Source organism: Mytilus galloprovincialis, chromosome 13 (assembly GCF_965363235.1).
Source record: "Mytilus galloprovincialis chromosome 13, xbMytGall1.hap1.1, whole genome shotgun sequence".
Taxonomy (NCBI): Eukaryota; Metazoa; Mollusca; class Bivalvia; order Mytilida; family Mytilidae; genus Mytilus; species Mytilus galloprovincialis.
In genome coordinates this window covers 10872153-10890408 of record NC_134850.1, presented here as the reverse complement: position 1 = coordinate 10890408, position 18256 = coordinate 10872153, and the positions used below count along the sequence as shown (strand labels likewise).

Below are 18256 nucleotides of genomic sequence, written 5' to 3'. Positions count from 1 at the left end.
ACAGAATAAGAATGGAAAAGTCAAATATTGAAAGTTCACAAGGCGAATGAATGACCAACAAGAACCTTACATGAAGTTGACAACTTGACAGAACACAAATATTGACTATAGTCGCCGTCAGTTGAAATTCGTAGCGGTTATCGGTAAAAATAATCTAAACTATCAATCGCGTTCACTCGAGATATAGTTTTTCACATTCCATTCATAAATCGCAAAAAGAAAAACCACTACTGACCTACCTTTTAAGTGATCACACTGTAATAATCCTGACCTTCACATTTTCCAGAATATTTTCCATTGTAATTCCGCCATCTTCGTTTCTATGAGGATCATTTGTTTACATATGACATTCGTCACTGTACGCAGTTTCCTGAAATGTTCCTTTCATTAATGTGATAAGGTTTCCCGCGCTTTATGCAAATTTTATGAAATTGAACTCCACGGAAACACTTCCGGTAAAAACAATGGCTGATTCCACCATTCAAAATCGTCTATGAAAAAGTGAAGGTCAGGATTATTACAGTGTGATCACTTAAAAGGTAGGTCAGTAGTGGTTTTTCTTTTTGCGATTTATGAATGGAATGTGAAAAACTATATCTCGAGTGAACGCGATTGATAGTTTAGATTATTTTTACCGATAACCGCTACGAATTTCAGCTGACGGCGACTATAGATTAGAGATGAACACTATTTAAAGTTTAGATATACATGTTGGTAATTTTATGCCCCTACCGTAGCGGGGGGTGGGGAGCATTAAGTTTTACCAGGCCTACATAATTTTGTCCATCTTTACAGACGTACACATATATACGTCCCAAAATTGGTTCTCTAACTTTAGTTTGCCTCAACCAAATTTTATGAAACTTAGATACAATGCTTTAATATCACCACAAGACACAGATAAAGTTATTTGTGTTATTTAATATGCTGAAACTAACCATGAAATTAGATTTAAGGTAAATTGTATATACATTTCATTTTTTTTAATTACGAAAGACCCCATTCATTCTGTGTCAGTAACATACATGTATGCTGTGTCAATCTGAAGTCAGAACTGTATCAGGGGTTGACCTCTGCAGTTGTATCAAGAGGAGCATTTTATTTTTTAGTATATATATTGAAAGGTGCACTAGCTGTCAAATTCATGGTAACCGATTTGACTCAAATTCTCATATTTGGTTTATAACAATGTAAAACATTTATCCAAACTATCAAAAGTCTAAAATAAACAGTTTACAGAGCATGGGGTAGATAATATATATGTTCGTTTCGTGTGCATTTTAGTCCAGACGCCATCTAATTCACTATCGAATTGACCTCAGATGACCGTATAAGCGATGTAAACAAAAATAAAGATACGAATAGATTAAACCAACACGTGCAATTGGATTTTTATAGGTCTGTTTGATTTTATTTTATAGATTAAAAATATATGTTTCTCATTGTTTTTAACCGTATAAGAATGATTTTATGTGCATCGAATTAGTAATCAAATGATTTACCGTAGTTTCACTTTCATTGTTGACATTCTTTTTCCTTTAAATAACCAGTACACATACAATGCATGCGTTGTCAATCTGAAGTCAGAACTGTATCAGGGGTTGACCTCTGCAGTTGTATCAAGAGGAGCATTTTATTTTTTAGTATATATATTGAAAGGTGCACTAGCTGTCAAATTCATGGTAACCGATTTGACTCAAATTCTCATATTTGGTTTATAACAATGTAAAACATTTATCCAAACTATCAAAAGTCTAAAATAAACAGTTTACAGAGCATGGGGTAGATAATATATATGTTCGTTTCGTGTGCATTTTAGTCCAGACGCCATCTAATTCACTATCGAATTGACCTCAGATGACCGTATAAGCGATGTAAACAAAAATAAAGATACGAATAGATTAAACCAACACGTGCAATTGGATTTTTATAGGTCTGTTTGATTTTATTTTATAGATTAAAAATATATGTTTCTCATTGTTTTTAACCGTATAAGAATGATTTTATGTGCATCGAATTAGTAATCAAATGATTTACCGTAGTTTCACTTTCATTGTTGACATTCTTTTTCCTTTAAATAACCAGTACACATACAATGCATGCGTTGTCAATCTCTAGCTAGGGGTTAACTTTAAGTTCACATGAATATGGATTTAAAGAGGTCGACTCATTCACTTGCAAGTAAATTACTAATTATCAATGTTTCTTAGCGTAATTTGACAAAATTGAACCTTTTTGGTTGCAAAAAGCGAATTGTTATTTCACTATTTCACTTTCATTATTGATTGAACAGAAAAAAATCAAACTTTAGATTTTTTATATATCTCGTAGCTAGTGCCCCTTTGACAATGTTTGAAGTACATGCAAATATTTATCACAAGTTGGCAAGATGACTATAAGGCTGTCTTTTTATTTAAATTTTCACATTTATATTAATTTTCCATTTTAATGTAGGTATCCTTGAAGATAGCCATGATGATTTTGATGATTCCGATGCTTTGTTTGAGGCCATTGGTGATGTTCTCATGCAAACCGACATTAGCAAATCAGAAGATGAAATTAGACAGATTTGTAAAGATCTACATGATATTTTAATTGGGTAATTATCATCATCCTGAACTTCATATGATGAAAAATATATAGAAAAGTCACGGAATCTGCTTGCTAGTAGATACAAAAAATTACAATGTACTATGAATTTATTTATTTTTAGTAAATACTTGAAATACAATTGTTAGGAAATTTGTAACTTGTTGAACATTTAAATTTTGGTTCACAAATATTCATGAAACTTGATACCAGACAATGAATAATGAATTCATAGAATTAGGTTTAATCTGTGCAGTTTTCATTGTCAAAACAATAGCTTTCATTCTTAGCAATTCTTACTGAACAGTTTTAAACTTTAGAAAACCATCTTCACATATATTTCACTGTGACATGATTGACAGAACTTTACTGTATATTTTTGATTTATGAGATTGAACATTAGTTTTATATCTTTAACTTCTCTTTTACATGTGTCTAAAGAAGAAATATTATACTATATTTTATACTGAATTGTTTCAGGTCAAAAACTGGAACAACTGCAGCCAACATAACCAATGGCACACGTCGGATGCTAAATGCTCCTTTACAGATGTCCGAGATGGTGAAGAAGGAACATGATGAACGTACAGTTACCAGTAGTAATATATGGCTGACTAAAAAGGATATGGGTTCAGTAAGTCATGTAAAACACATAGGATCTGGGTATGGAATGGGGGGATATGGGTTCAGTAAGTCGTGTAAAACACATAGGAAATATATCTGGGTATGGAATGGGGGGATATGGGTTCAGTAAGTCATGTAAAACACATAGGAAATATATCTGGGTATGGAATGGGGGGATATGGGTTCAGTAAGTCATGAAAAACACATAGGAAATATATCTGGGTATGGAATGGGGAATATGGGTTCAGTCAGTCGTGTAAAACACATAGGAAATATATCTTGATATGGAATGAGAGTCTTTTTTCTGTATTCTTTGATTTTTCATACCATTTATTAGATTCTTTTAATTCTTTTACATTATGATGTATCTTTAAATTATTTTTTATCTCTTTTCTTCATATAAATAATAAGTTTATTGGTTAGATATTCTCTATTCTACAAAACCCATCCAGACCCTCGTTTATCATGTTTATGTATTACAAAGAATGTCTTGTAAAGTAGGTTCTTATTTTCCTCAATTTTTCTTGGTTCTCATGGTATAGGCCTAGGTGATCCACAAAGGAGAAAGTTCTATTGAGTGCCTGAAAAAACATGTACCACTAAAAATTGTACATGAAAATTTAAACATTAAGGAGAAAAGTAAGTGCATGATTTAGGTACGAAAAAAAAATGATAGATCTACATTATTTATGTTGTATGTATATAGTATATTATATACAACTCATCTAAACATCAATCCAACAAGGTAATATCTGTAAATTTGCTTTCACAAATTATATTATATATCTATTTTGTTATCCAGGCTGTGGATCAAACGAAATTAGCGAAAGCTGAACAACAAATTCAAAAGAAGATCACACGGAAGACAGAAACCAAAACTACTAAAAAAACAGCTGAGAAAGAGTAAGTCAATTTTACAAAAAATGAGGGGGCTGGCTAACATTAAGAAAAACTATAAAATGAGAGTTGAAAAATGAAACAGCATAAGGTTTGCATAATGAAAACTTGCATTCATAATTTAAGCAGTTTTCTTTGATAAAATTTCGTAATTGATTGATTAGATTTCTCAGTTGCCAATGATTTGCAATAATAAACTTATTTATTTCCAGATTTACAGTTTGGTTTTCCTCACATTAATCACCTTGGTTGTCTTGTATTGTGCTACAGTGTGCTAGATGTGGTATGATTGCCAATGAGACAAAATGACACAGAAATTAATTACTTTAGGTTGCTGTACAGACTTCAACAATGATCAAAGCCCATAACACATATTTTTATATTTTGTAGGAGTAAGGGCAAATAATGGTTGACTCAGAGTCTGGTTATTTGACATGCCCTTCTTTATTTGTCATGGTGAATCAGCACGTTTAAATTCCTGCTCATCATGGCCGTTTAGTACATAGCAAGTTTTATTATCATAAGGCATAAATACATGTACATGTTCTAGAAAGTCAATGGGCCTTGGTGACCCAGTAGTATAAGTAGTCAAACTACTGTGTCACTAGCCTGTCAGCACTAAGGTTTTTAGTTTCTAATCCAGCAAGAGGCAGTTACACTCAGCTTCAATCTTACATGACTTAGACTTTGATTGTTAGTTTTTTTTATGCCCCACCTACGATAGTAGAGGGGCATTATGTTTTCTGGTCTGTGCGTCCGTCCGTTCGTCCGTCTGTCCCGCTTCAGGTTAAAGTTTTTGGTCAAGGTAGTTTTTGATGAAGTTGAGGTCCAATCAACTTCAAACTTAGTACACATGTTCTTTTTAATGCCAAATTAGAGTTTTTATCCCAATGCCACGGTCCACTGAACATAGAAAATGAAAGTGCGAGTGGGGCATTCGTGTATTGAGGACACATTCTTGTTTTTAAAAAAGGTCAGTGGTTCTCTTCTGACTGCCACAAAAAATCACAATAGTGTTGAAAGGGACATTTAACACCAATCAATCAATCTAAAGATTCATATAATTTGAATCCATTATAATTTTCTGAAATATAATTTTACTTCACTTCTTTAGGTTAAAGTTTTTGGTCAAGGTAGTTTTTGATGAAGCTGATGTCCAATGGGGCATCCTTGTACTGCATTGTACTGGGGACACATTCTTGTTCAGTTTATTGAATAACAAATATAAGATATATACTTAATGACATATTCAAACTGTAACCTCGCTTTTTCAGAGAGGAAATGGCCAGTGCAAGTCAGCAGTTCAACAGAAAAGATACCAAATTTGATGCCTCTGGTCAAAACAGATCTTTGGATATTAAAATTGACGATTTCGATATATCATTTGGTGAAAAGTGAGTACAACATAAATATTATTAATAAACACCCCTCCCCCTTTCCCCCTGAAAGTGGGGGTATTACCTATTCTCCATGGCTAAATATAACCAAAACACAAATATGAATTTGCTGAAAGTTCAAAGCCAAATGAAGTAGGTGACTATATATGTATTGCCATGAAATACTCACAGAATACTTGTTTATTACAAGTTTAGCTATGATAAGCATGACTGAATGTCCAACTTATTATACCTATATTTTTCATGGTTTCCACTAGGATATTGAGGCAATTTGAAAGAAAAAAAAATTAAAATATAAAAAGCATAATTTTTCAGGTTAAACTCTTGTGATCTGGGACTAAAATAAGATGTGGAGAGAATTTGGATTAACAGATATTCACCTCAAGAGATTAGTTTTCATGACGAGACGTCCAAACTTTTTACTCTGAATTAAAGAAAAAGCTTTGAACTAAAATCTGAATCTCAGAATAAAAGATTTCAGTATTACAAAAATTAGAAAATAATTAATAGTAAATTAAACTTTTTTTCAGACAACTTATAAAAGGAGCATCTATACAATTGTTGTCTGGTAGAAGATATGGATTTGTAGGCAGAAATGGATTGGGTAAAACAACTCTCCTCAAATTATTGTCAAGGTAATAGTCAGGGATTAAGTGGTAGAAATAACAAAGGCCAATAAAAAAAATTGACTAAAAAAAGACACCTTGGCTAAAAACGATAAGAAAAAGCAGTAATATTACAAAAAAAGTAAAACATCACAGTACACACAGCAAAATGAACCCAAATAAAAATACAATAGTGGACTAAGTTGCATCTGAAGCACATTACTACCTTCATGAAGAATGCTCTGGACACAAAATTTAAAAGCCAGAAAATTTGAGGAGATTTATGACAGTTCAGTGAAAATACACATCATACTAAACTCCAAAACATATAAATGAACTAAAATAAAAAATCATACAAGACCAGAGGCTTTTGAATTAAGACTTGTGCAGAAATGTGGGATTAGATATGTAAAAAATTATCTCCCCTTAATTTTCTCAAAAAACTTACTTGTATATAAGGTTGGGATTTTTATTTAAATCCATAGAATTCAAATTTTTTCAGCTTATTTCCTAATGCTTGTAGAGTAAAAATATGGCTGGCTTGCTTGCTTTGTTTGTATAAATGTTAGCTCAAGCATTGTAATTAAGATTGACATCAAACCATATAGGCATGCATTATTAAAGCAGTACATATTATATTAAATTTGATTGAAAGTTATCTTAATTAAAATTGTCAGTATACAAACCAAGCAAGCAAGCTAACCAAAGTCTTACCCTACATGCATTAGAAAATTAGCTGTAGATGTAAAAACGTGCCTGAAATTATGAAAAAAAATAATTTAAATGTTTTGCTGATTTTAAACAGTTATCTCACTGTTGTGTTGTTTACCACCTTAATAAATATATCTACTGTTTATATTACAGAGGTCATTTAAAGATTCCATCACATATATCCATACTTCACGTAGAACAAGAAGTGGTTGGTGACCAAATGATTGCTTTAGACAGTGTGTTAGAATGTGACGAAGAAAGAAATCGATTGTTGAAAGAAGAAAAAGAAATAAATGCCACATTAAGTTCTAGGTAAAAAATAATATATTTTCCAAACATTGAATTGATTGTGTAATAATAAATCTTGTTTACCTTCACCAATTCATATGTTCTAAAAAAGACAGAAGAAACCTAAGGAACACTAAACTCACAGGTAGAAACAGACAATGCCATTGCTAAAAAAGAAAGACAGACAAGTGATAGAAGGATGGTATCAGGCCCTTGAAAACCGTAAGCAGATCCTGCTCCACCTGTGGAAACTAGACAAACTGGAGTTATACTGAAATATGCATATCTTAATTAAGATAAAAAAAAATTACTCATAACAACTTTTGGTAAAATGAGTTGCAGAGCTTGATAAAATTTGGATCAAGCTTCATGAGAACATGTTATTATTTGTGATGCATTTTCAGGTTCATTGCTTATATATAACAAATAATGGCCATGTGTGAAATTTTCACATTCATCACTCATCAACTTGTTATTAATCTTTGTTTGTTCAGATTGATATAATATTTATGGATTAACATGTTTTATTTTTCTCTTATAAGAACTAATCTTCTTACATCAATTTCTTATCCTTCAATGTTTCATGTTCTCTACCCGATTCGAGATATTGAAAACAATCTTGTTTAAATATTAAGATAAGATGTGGTATGATTGCCTATGAGACAAATAACACAGAAACAACTATAGGTCACCGTACAGACTTCAGCAATGAGCAAGCCCATACCGCTATAAAAGGCCCTGAAATGACAATGATAAAACAATTCAAACATGAAAAACAATGGCCTGATTTATGCACAAAAGAATGATGAAAAACAAATATGAAACACGGCAAGAAACGGCAACCACTGAAGTACAGGCTACTGACTTGGACAGGTACATTCAGAATGTTGGATGTCAAAACAAACTTGTATATAACTCATTTACCATGAAGCATGCAGAAATACTGTTCACCTTACATTGCCAATACTTTTTTCTGAATTCTGCTTTCCTATAATCTTAAACTGATGAGTGTAATAAGGACTGATTTGCAAACAAACTAACTTAAACCAAAAGATTGATTGATTTGTGTTTAACACCCCTTTCAACACCATTAGGTGTATATTTATGATTGTATGTTGCTATTTTTCAGTCCCACCAAAACAGATGCTGGTGTATCAACCAGACTAAGTGAGATATACCAACAACTAGAGGCCATGGAGGCCGACAAAGCTCCAGCTAAAGCTGCAGTAATCCTAGCTGGTCTGGGATTCACACCAAAGATGCAGGGACAAACTACAAAGTTAGTATTAAGGCCTCCAAGAATACATTTATGTTTTTTATTTTCCTACCTATCCTTAATAGTAATGCCTACCCTATTAAACTTATTTGAAAGCCTTATTTTGTAAAGTGCTGTAAAAATGGATGGTTAAAAGTCTCTATAAAGTCTGATGTAACATAAAACAAACTGATATGGTTTTATATGCAAATATTGTTCCTAGTATAAAACTGTTGGACTTATCTCCATTCCACACAATGTTAATCATTTATGAATTTTATTCTTTATAGATAAAATTGAGAATGGAAATAGGGAATGTGCCAAAGAGACAACAACCCGACCATAGAAAAAAAAACATTTCAATTTGTTCTTTACCTATTCCCACGAAATTCCACTAAAATGAATTCTTCAGAGACTGGATTCATTAATACTCTTTGGATACCAATTTTTCATTGATTTTGTTGACATTGGGAACCATGAATTTTAATGTTCAATGATTTTCAAATTTTCAAAAGGAAGATATGCAAATTTTGTCAAGGCCAAGATATTAATCATCTACAAAATTATACATTTTTATATGAATCCACTGTGATCAGGAACCGCAGCAAATTAAATGACAATACTTTTTTCAGGGAATTTTCTGGTGGTTGGAGAATGAGATTGGCTCTGGCAAGAGCTCTGTTTACAAAGTAAGTATTATCTACCACACCAGTATTCAGGATTTACTACAATAAAAATCCCAGTAAAATGCTTCACTTATTTGACAAGAGACTAATTTTTGGGGGGCTTGTAAGTAAAATAGTATTTTGTGAAGACTTGTGACTCTAATTAAAAAAAAATTCTTAATGTCTAACTTTGTATGTGGGTCTCATTGGGGTCTAAGCGTGATGCGGGATTGCCGATTTTTGGTAAACGTGACATGGGAATGTCAAATTATTGTGTCGTGAAAACGGGAAATGAGGTCTAGCGGGACCCGGGAAATGAAAAAAAAATGATAATTGCTTACGTACATGGTGTAAGCGGGATACGGGAATCTGACAAAACAGTAAGCGGGATCCGGGATCGGAACCCCCCAATGAGACCCCCTTGTAAGAATAAGGAGCAATGAGCAACTATTGACTAGACACTAATGACAAGGATGTACTACAGGTTTACAGCTAATTTCCTGATGCATGTAGAGCAAGATTTTGGTTCACTTGCTTGCTTTGTTTGTATATAGTACATTTATAATGGGATAACATCCACAGTTTTCCCGCCTGCCCTAAATAGAAGGGTGTCCCACCTTTGGTGCCCTTACCCCCGCCCTTCTGCCCTCCAAAGCAAAAGAATGCCAAACAGTGCCCTTACAATTTGGGTTATTGCACTATAGTGCCCTTTCAGAAAACTAGCACCCTTCTGCCCTGAGATTCAAGATTAAATATAATATATACAGGTTTAACTATGCCTGTATATATTGTTTGAAGATGTCAACCTTACTCGCAAAGCTTGAATAAACATTTATACAAACAAAGCAAGCAAGCAAACCAAAATTTTACTCAACAAGTATTAGGAAATTAGCTGTAAACAAAGAGCAAATTATTAACTATATATTAGCTTTTTTTCATGCCCCACATGATCATGATGATAGTGCAAGTGGGGAATCCACGACTATGGACATTCTATTTAAAAATCCTGCAATTTACCTTTGTACTATTCAAATATCATATATTAAGTCTGAATATATTTATTTAAGGAAGCTGGCTTGTCATGTTTTGGATTTTTTGTCAGATTTTCGGAATCCTCTGGTTTTATCCACTTGAATGCCTTGAAAAAATTTGCCCGGTGACCCCCATTTTTCTTTTTGTAAATCTTTTACATGTATAATGATAAGCCATCTGTAAAAGTCTTATAAAATTTTTATTACTTTTTAACAGTTTTTGAGAACTTCAACCTGTCAATGATAAAGCTATGAAAAGTCAAGAGAGAATATTTTCCCGCCAAAATTTCAATGGCTAATATCTCGAAAACAAGCACGGTAACCTGTATTTTTTTTGTTGCTTTTTTGCTTTCTTTATTAATTCCTTATCAATAAAAACTAGTGTTTTGAAAAGTTAATTACTTTGAAACTGACAAGCGAACTCCCTTAAGATAAGTTGTTAATATGTATATATTATCTATTGTATTATTTTCTTTAATTTTTCAGACCAGATCTGTTGTTACTTGACGGTAAGTTATAGCAACTATTCTTACTCCAAAATTGAAAGAGTTTGTATCTGATATTGATTGTTTCTTCTCTAGTCAGCAACATTTTATTCATATTCAGAACAGAACAATCTTGAAGTATAACGTATTGAAGTTAATAATTGTCATTGTTTAAGATTGGATCATTGTAAACTTGAGAATGGAAATGGGGAATGTGTCAAAGAGACAACAACCTGACTATAGAACAGACAGAAGGTCACCAACAGGTCTTCAATTCAGCGAGTAAAATGTTAATCAACTGTGACTGTAAATTAAGAAATATATGTATTCATTTATTATTGTAATTGTAAAATAGATGCACATGTGAAGAAAAGCTTTTTACAAATATTATGATATCAACATTTATAAAGCAAATTTTTATATTGGCAAAAATTAATCTGACACAGTTTTTGTAATCCTAACAAAAAGTAAAATCACAAAAATACTGAACTCCGAGGAAAATTCAATCGGAAAGTCCCTAATCACATGGCAAAATCAAATGACAAAACACATCTAACGAATTGTACTCCTGACTTGGTACAGGCATTTTCAAATGTAGAAAATGGTGGATTGAACCAGGTTTTTTAGCGCTAAACCTCTCACTTTTACGACAGTCTCATCAAATTTCGTTTTATTTACAACGATGCGTGAACAAAACAGACATAATAAATAAAATAGTCAAAATATTGGTACTGCAGTCGTCACTGTGTTACAATTTTCAAACAAACAATTTTACAAAAAATCACAAAAACTTCTATCAAATTAAAAACATTCATTGCTTCGCGTGTCTGACGTCAGAAAATACCTTATTAATTTATAGGGTAATCTCCCTTGAGCCAGGATCTCCCTCCCCCCTTTCTAATTAAATGGAGATTTCAATATGTTTACTGTTTACTTCCAGAACCTACAAACATGTTGGACATGAAAGCCATAATCTGGTTGGAAAATTATTTACAGGTATTGTATATAAGTATAATTAATATTACAGTTTGGACTTTTTTTGTCAGAAATTTAACTTTATGGAGAAAAAAAATATACACAAATGTACCATCTGCATGTTAAATATGTAATATGAAGAAAATCAGTTTCAACTCTATATAGCTTTTCTCCATTGTGAAAGTTGATGTAAGAACATTTTTAAATGAGCAGCTATGTGGTAGTTACATCATGCATGACGTACATGTTATTATTTTAACCATTTTAGCACTTAGCTATTGTTCTTCTTGCTAGTTGCTGTAACTGTGGATTCATTTAATTTCATGGACACCAAATTTCATGGATTATGGAAAACTTTGATATTTTGCCGAAGTCTGCATTTATTCCTTTTAAAGAGTAGTATTTCATTGAACATTTAGATTTATTGTTCCTCTGTACCTTAGAAATCCACTAAAAATGGTATCCAATGAATAATAATGAATCCACAGTATGTTGTTTGTAGTTAACCAAAACAGCAGCAGTTTAAGTACTTAGTATAAACATTTAACTTTTTTTCCTGTTCCGCTTGTCAGCTGCTGGTTTGTCATTCAAGGTCAGCTTAAAAGACAGATATTTTAGAGTTAAGTATTACCATTGCAAGTTAATTGTATCAACACAGGTTATTTCAAGTGTTTACAATACTCCATTTGTATAGATTTTCTTTCAGTGCTATATTTAAATACAGTGTATAATTTCTTTCAGTGCTATATTTAAATACAGTGTATATTTTCTTTTTCAGAAATGGCAAACTACTATGTTAGTCGTATCTCACGACAGAATGTTCCTTAACGCAATATCTACAGACATTTTATACTTGAACAATCGGTTGATAGAAACATACCGAGGTAACTACGACATCTTTCATAAAACACGGGAGCAGAGACTTATAAACCAACAGAAAGAATACGAGGCACAAGTGCAATACAGAGAACATCTACAAGTAAGATAGAGAGTATAGAAATAAGGCTGTGTTCTTCCCAGGCCCTTAAAGCACCATAGATCCACAGTTCTATAATATCAGTCTTTGCATGGTCCTATATATTCCTGTTCAAAGATGCTATAATTTTCAGTCAAAAATCGTTTATTGGTAAAATCTGTTAAAAACTGGTGCTATCTAAAAATCTTTGGGAGAACACTGATTAGAGAGATGTGGTATGATTGCCAACCACTGAATAAAGACAGAGTTCGGGAAAAGTATCGGTCCTCAAGATTTTACCAACAAAATTTTGCGTAGGACTGACAAAATTTTAGTATTTTTCAATAGAATTAATAGTGAGGACCAGTAGATTTTCTTCAAGGACCACCAGGGGAAAAAAGATTTTGCAAACTCTGTAAAGAGATGAGGTATGACTGCCAATCCGACTGATATTCAACCGAGACCAAAGGACCAGGATGTGAACTATAGGTCATTAATTAGTGTCCAACAATGAGAAAAAGCATACCATATATAGTAAATATAAAAGGCTCTGTGTTGAAGACCGTACTTTGACCTAGAATGGTTTACTTTTACAAATTGAGTTTTGGATGGCAAGTTGTCTGGTTGGCACTCATACCACAGCTTCTTATATCTATCTAATGACAAAATGTAAATCAATTCAAAAGAGAATGATTAATGCTAAAAACAATAACCAACAGACTGACAACAAGCAGTTGATATAGACACGTGATTTGGGACAGGCCAAAAAAATTTGGGGGTGTTTAACATGTTTGTAAGTGCTTAATCCTCCCCAAACCTGGGAAAGTGGTGTTATAGCACAACATTAGAAAAAATACAAAAAAAAACATTCTTAATTTATTTTCTTCATTATAGGTGTTCATTGATAGATTTAGATATAATGCCAACAGAGCTGCATCTGTACAGAGTAAACTGAAAATATTAGAAAAATTGTAAGTATTTATTTCAATCACTCAGGGTTTACACTACTTCAGAATCATTGGGCGGGGGGAGACTCTGGCAAGGTGAAGAGGTTAAACGGTTTAACTAAAAAGAAAAGAGACTTTCTGAGGTTGACTACTTCAGAATCAGAAATTAACAGGGCTCGCACTACTTCAAAATGACAGGAAGAAGTGTCTTTTCCTTTTGAAACTCCCAGACAAATTTGAGGCTAAAAATTAAAAGAGCAGTGAATGTTCTGTTTGTTTCAATATTGTACCAATACCAAATGTATACGTCTACTTAATTTAAATGTAACACTCCAATATGATTCATTAACCGGTGTCGGTTATTGATTTGGGGATGTACGGCGGGCGACCGGACTGTCGGGTGGGCGGGCGGCAATCAAATGTTGTCTGTGCATTAACTCATGAACCGTTCAACCAAAGCTTTTAAAATTTTAATATGTTGTTACTGACAACTAAATGAAGGTCAAGTTCAATAATGGCGATTTTGACTTTTACCGTTCAGGAGTTATGGTTCTTGAAAGATTGAAAAATGGAGTTTCCAGTCGTATCCGTGCATTTACGCATGAACTGTTCTACCAAAGCTTCCCAAATTTTAATATGTTGTTACCGATGACAAAATGGAGGTCAAGTTCAATAATGACAATTTTGACTTTTAGGGTTCAGGAGTTATGGTTCTTGAAAGATTGAATTATGGAGTTTCCAGTCGTGTCCGTGCATTTACGCATGAACTGTGCTACAAAAGCTTCCAAAAATTTTAATATATTGTTACTGATGACAAAATGGAGGTCAAGTTCAATAATGACGATTTTGACTTTTACCGTTCAGGAGTTATGGTTCTTGAAAGATTGAAAAATGGTGTTTCCAGTCGTGTCTATGCATTTTCTCATAAACCATTCAACCAAAGCTTTTGAAATTTTTATATGTTGTTACTGATGACAAAATAGAGGTCAAGTTCAATAATGACGATTTTGACTTTTACCGTTCAGGAGTTATGGTTCTTGAAAGATCGTAAAATGGCATTTCCATTCACGTTGTTGCATTTACTAATGAACCATTCAATCTAAGCTTTTCAAATTTTAATATGTTGATACTGACTACAAAATGGAGGTCAAATTTGATATTGACGATTTTCACTTTCAGCATTCATCAGTTATGGTTCTTGTGATATTGCCAGGACACAAATAAATGTTAATAAATCCGGTTTGCTGTCGTTGTGACATCCTCTTGTTTTAATGTTGTTTTAATGTCAATTATTAAGGCATTGTGATGATGCCAACATTTTAACAATGATTGCCTATGTGACTAAGACACATTTTAACAATGATTGCCTTTGTGACTAAGACACTTTTTAACAATGATTGTCTTTGTGACTAAGACACATTTGAACAATGATTGCCTTTGTGACTAAGACACATTTTAACAATGATTGTCTTTGTGCCTAAGTCTTACAGGATTGAAATTTGAATCAGAAGAAAATATCAAGCTGACTCGACGGTTTGATTTGCTGGACTAGCAGTTATATCAACAGGACTACTGCTACCAATAAGTCATGGGCTAGTGAACTGTAACAAAAAAAATTAACCCCTGATAATTTCTACACCGTGATTGCAATTTATATGTGTTAAATATCGTTTATCAAAAATGATTTTTATCTATCTAAATCACGATTCTTATTTTGTTTATTCCAGACCGCCATTAATAGCTGTTGAAAAAGTATCTACTGTCACTTTTAGGTAAGTATTCATCACATGACATTATAAGTATTGGTCACGTGACATTATTCTCCTTTCGTAGAAGGACCGATTTTGGTTTACAATGGGGTATAACTATAATGATTAAAAGCTTCAATGATATGGCGGAATGTTCCTAATACTAGTTTTCAGTTTTTGCATGATTTTTCCCAAAATATAAAGAAGCATGCGATTTCATGCAAATTTTTATCTGATTACCTCTAAAGGAGCATACAATTTCACACAATTTAGTATCTGTTTACCTCTAATGGAGCATACACTTTCCCACAAATTAGTATCTGATTACCTCTAGGCTCTTAATGAGCATACAATTTCCCACTAGTTAGTATCTGATTTCCCAGCATACAATCTCCCACAAATAAATATCTGATTTCCTCTTTTTAAAAGGATCATTTGATTTCCTGCAAATTTGTATCTGATAACCAGAAGAAATAATGATAATTAGTTATTGATATAACATATACCAATAATATTTAGGGGCTCATCAGGTATCACTTGTCTCATATTAATCACCTAATTGATGGTAAGGATTATAAAACTCACTAATAGAAATACTGCTGATTCTATTAAATGCAAAAATAAATGCGTAGAAAAACCAATAATTGCAGTCTTAATGGCACCACATAAAAGTTGTCTTAAAGTTTGAACATCAGTTAAATATTATTGCCTAATTCTATTTTTAGATTTCCAGAATGTGAAAGACTATCTCCACCAATTTTACAGTTGGATGAAGTGGGATTCTACTACTCTAAAGATGAAGTTATATTTAATAGTATATGTGTCAATGCCGATATGGAATCTAGGATATGTATTGTAAGTAAATGAGTCATAATAGGGGTACCTTCATGAAAAATATTAGTAAAAAAATCTTGCCAAATGACGTTAACAGTTTGGTGCATGACAATGAAAAAATCAACTGTTTTTAGGCCAACTAAAATTAATCAGTAGATTTTCATCCAAATTTTTTAAAAAAATGGGGCGGGTGGGAGGATTTTATTTTTTAAATTTTATTTCATATGAAACCTTCTGGTCACGGTTTATTCATATATGCAAGTGTAATAATAAGCTTATATCATGTAAATACATCCATAAGGTGTCTTGTATAAGACAGTAACAATCAAAACCAAGGAGTAACCAAAGACTCATAAAACCAAAAGACATTTACATCAACAGTTATAAATAATAAGTAGGAAACAACACGAACTCCACTAAAAACCAGGAGTGAAATCAGGTGCTCCGTAAGCATTTCCTGCACCGTATAAGGCTCCCGTCATGTTATTTCTTTGTTCAGTTCGGTAATGATGGAAGGTTATTATGACTGAGGAAGAATATCACTGAGATATGATTTCTGACACACTTTTGTCATAATGGCCAATCAGCTCATGATGGCGATCATAAAATTGCTTGAGTGATGACTTTAATTTGATTGATTCATAGCCCTGTCTTATCAACTTTTGAGAAAGCAGTATTCCTCGTTCAACAAATCAACGTACTTTGAGCTAGCTCTAGAGTAACGTATCAATTGAGACACATATACTCCATATGCTGGTGCCGCTTTCAAATTCGTAAATATATATCTCTGATTGGCAATCACTGTTATTCATGTAATTGCCGCTTTAGATACCTATTTTATAGTAAACAGCAGAAATGAGGAGAAATGCTCTCTTCAGTTGGACTACCTCCATCAAATGTATTTTGCTTTCTAAGCAATGTTTTGTTGTCCTAATAAAATGAAGCAAATGCATTGGTATGCAATACGAGTACGATAAGTACAGAATAAAATGAAAACTTAAACAGTGTTGAAATAATAGGGTTGTTCCTTAGTATGCAAGATGCAAATATAATTACAATGTAAAACATAAAGTTGTTTAATGACTCTATCGTGGGTATTGTGACAGAGGATGTTTGCTGTTTTTCTACAAAAAACGAAAGGCATGGCTAAATCTAAATCTAAGAGCTTGCTATAAATTAATAAATAAAAAATGCGTATGTTTGTCGATTTTCTGAACTCAATATACCGTCACCAATCTAAAAAGTTCATGCTTGTGTCAATTTCTTTATTCCAGTCAAATGTGTTCCACGATTCTTACGCTTTTGGGTTTCATTCACAGTTCAAATTTCTTGACACAAAGTCATTGTATAAATAAAATAAATCCAAGGTGTTTTATTCACAAACATTTGTGTCATTTGTGACATACGGCGATTTGCGTTTTTGGACACAGCATATTACTCGTAACCCGAATATTTCATGCCCTTCTCGTAATCAATCTCTATTCTCGGTAAATGATGTTGTCATCATAGATCAGAATATATCGACTTAATGATTTTAGTAAGAATACTTTAGTCTTTAGTCTTTAGTATGCGTCATCTTGACACTGATTTTCTCATATGTACTTTGGTCACTTGCGCGTTTGTATACATTAATCACGTTTGTATTTTCTCTTTGTACTTTCACTTCAATTTAGGTAGGCGCTGTTGATACTGATTTATACAAACAAATGATCAAATCTTTGAGTATCGTCTATAAACTCGGAAACTGCATATTGTATGTCTGCACTGGCTTCAGTGTTAAGTAATTCTTCTAAATCTAGATTAAGTGTTCCTGTTATGAAATATATTGACTGGCGGAGTTTTTCTCTATCCAAACTGTAATTGTCACAAGATAATAAAAAATGTTCTACAGATTCTATTTCTCCGCAAGTACATTTGTTGTCTTCTACATGTCTGTTAATGAAATGTTGATAACCCTTTAGTTTGGAGTATCCTGATCTGAGACTGTTTAGTATATTGAAGTGTTTTTTTGATGGGAAGTCGAGTTTGATTTTTTTTTATGCATCTGGGTGATGATTAAAAAATCTTCTCCCAACCTCACTAGATTCCCATTGTGTCTTCCATTTTTTAATGACTGATGTTCTCGCCGCTTGTTTGATGTCTTGTTTTGTCGTGATTGAAGACATTTCCTCCCTATTATCTGCCTCTTTTGCCGCTGCTTTTGCCAGACGGTCAGCCTGTTCATTCCCCTCTATATCAGAGTGCCCCGGT

General features: G+C 32.8%; 1 protein-coding gene across 3 annotated transcripts in view; it reads left to right on the top strand.

Annotated features, from left to right (window-relative positions):
- Nucleotides 1–18256, top strand: part of LOC143056713 (ATP-binding cassette sub-family F member 3-like) — a 28254-nt gene that overhangs the window by 490 nt on the left and 9508 nt on the right. The window contains exons 2-15 of one of the 3 annotated variants that reach the window (XM_076229863.1): nt 2455–2599; nt 3070–3223; nt 4016–4116; nt 5385–5504; nt 6038–6142; nt 6977–7135; nt 8241–8390; nt 8999–9055; nt 10549–10571; nt 11488–11543; nt 12301–12501; nt 13372–13448; nt 15152–15196; nt 15898–16027. In XM_076229863.1, coding sequence (XP_076085978.1) covers nt 2455–2599; nt 3070–3223; nt 4016–4116; nt 5385–5504; nt 6038–6142; nt 6977–7135; nt 8241–8390; nt 8999–9055; nt 10549–10571; nt 11488–11543; nt 12301–12501; nt 13372–13448; nt 15152–15196; nt 15898–16027 — 1523 coding nt within the window. Of the gene's footprint in view, nt 1–2454; nt 2600–3069; nt 3224–3393; nt 3401–3455; nt 3461–4015; nt 4117–5384; nt 5505–6037; nt 6143–6976; nt 7136–8240; nt 8391–8998; nt 9056–10548; nt 10572–11487; nt 11544–12300; nt 12502–13371; nt 13449–15151; nt 15197–15897; nt 16028–18256 lie in introns of those variants that run through there. The other 2 variants (XM_076229865.1, XM_076229864.1) reach the window with 2 other exon arrangements.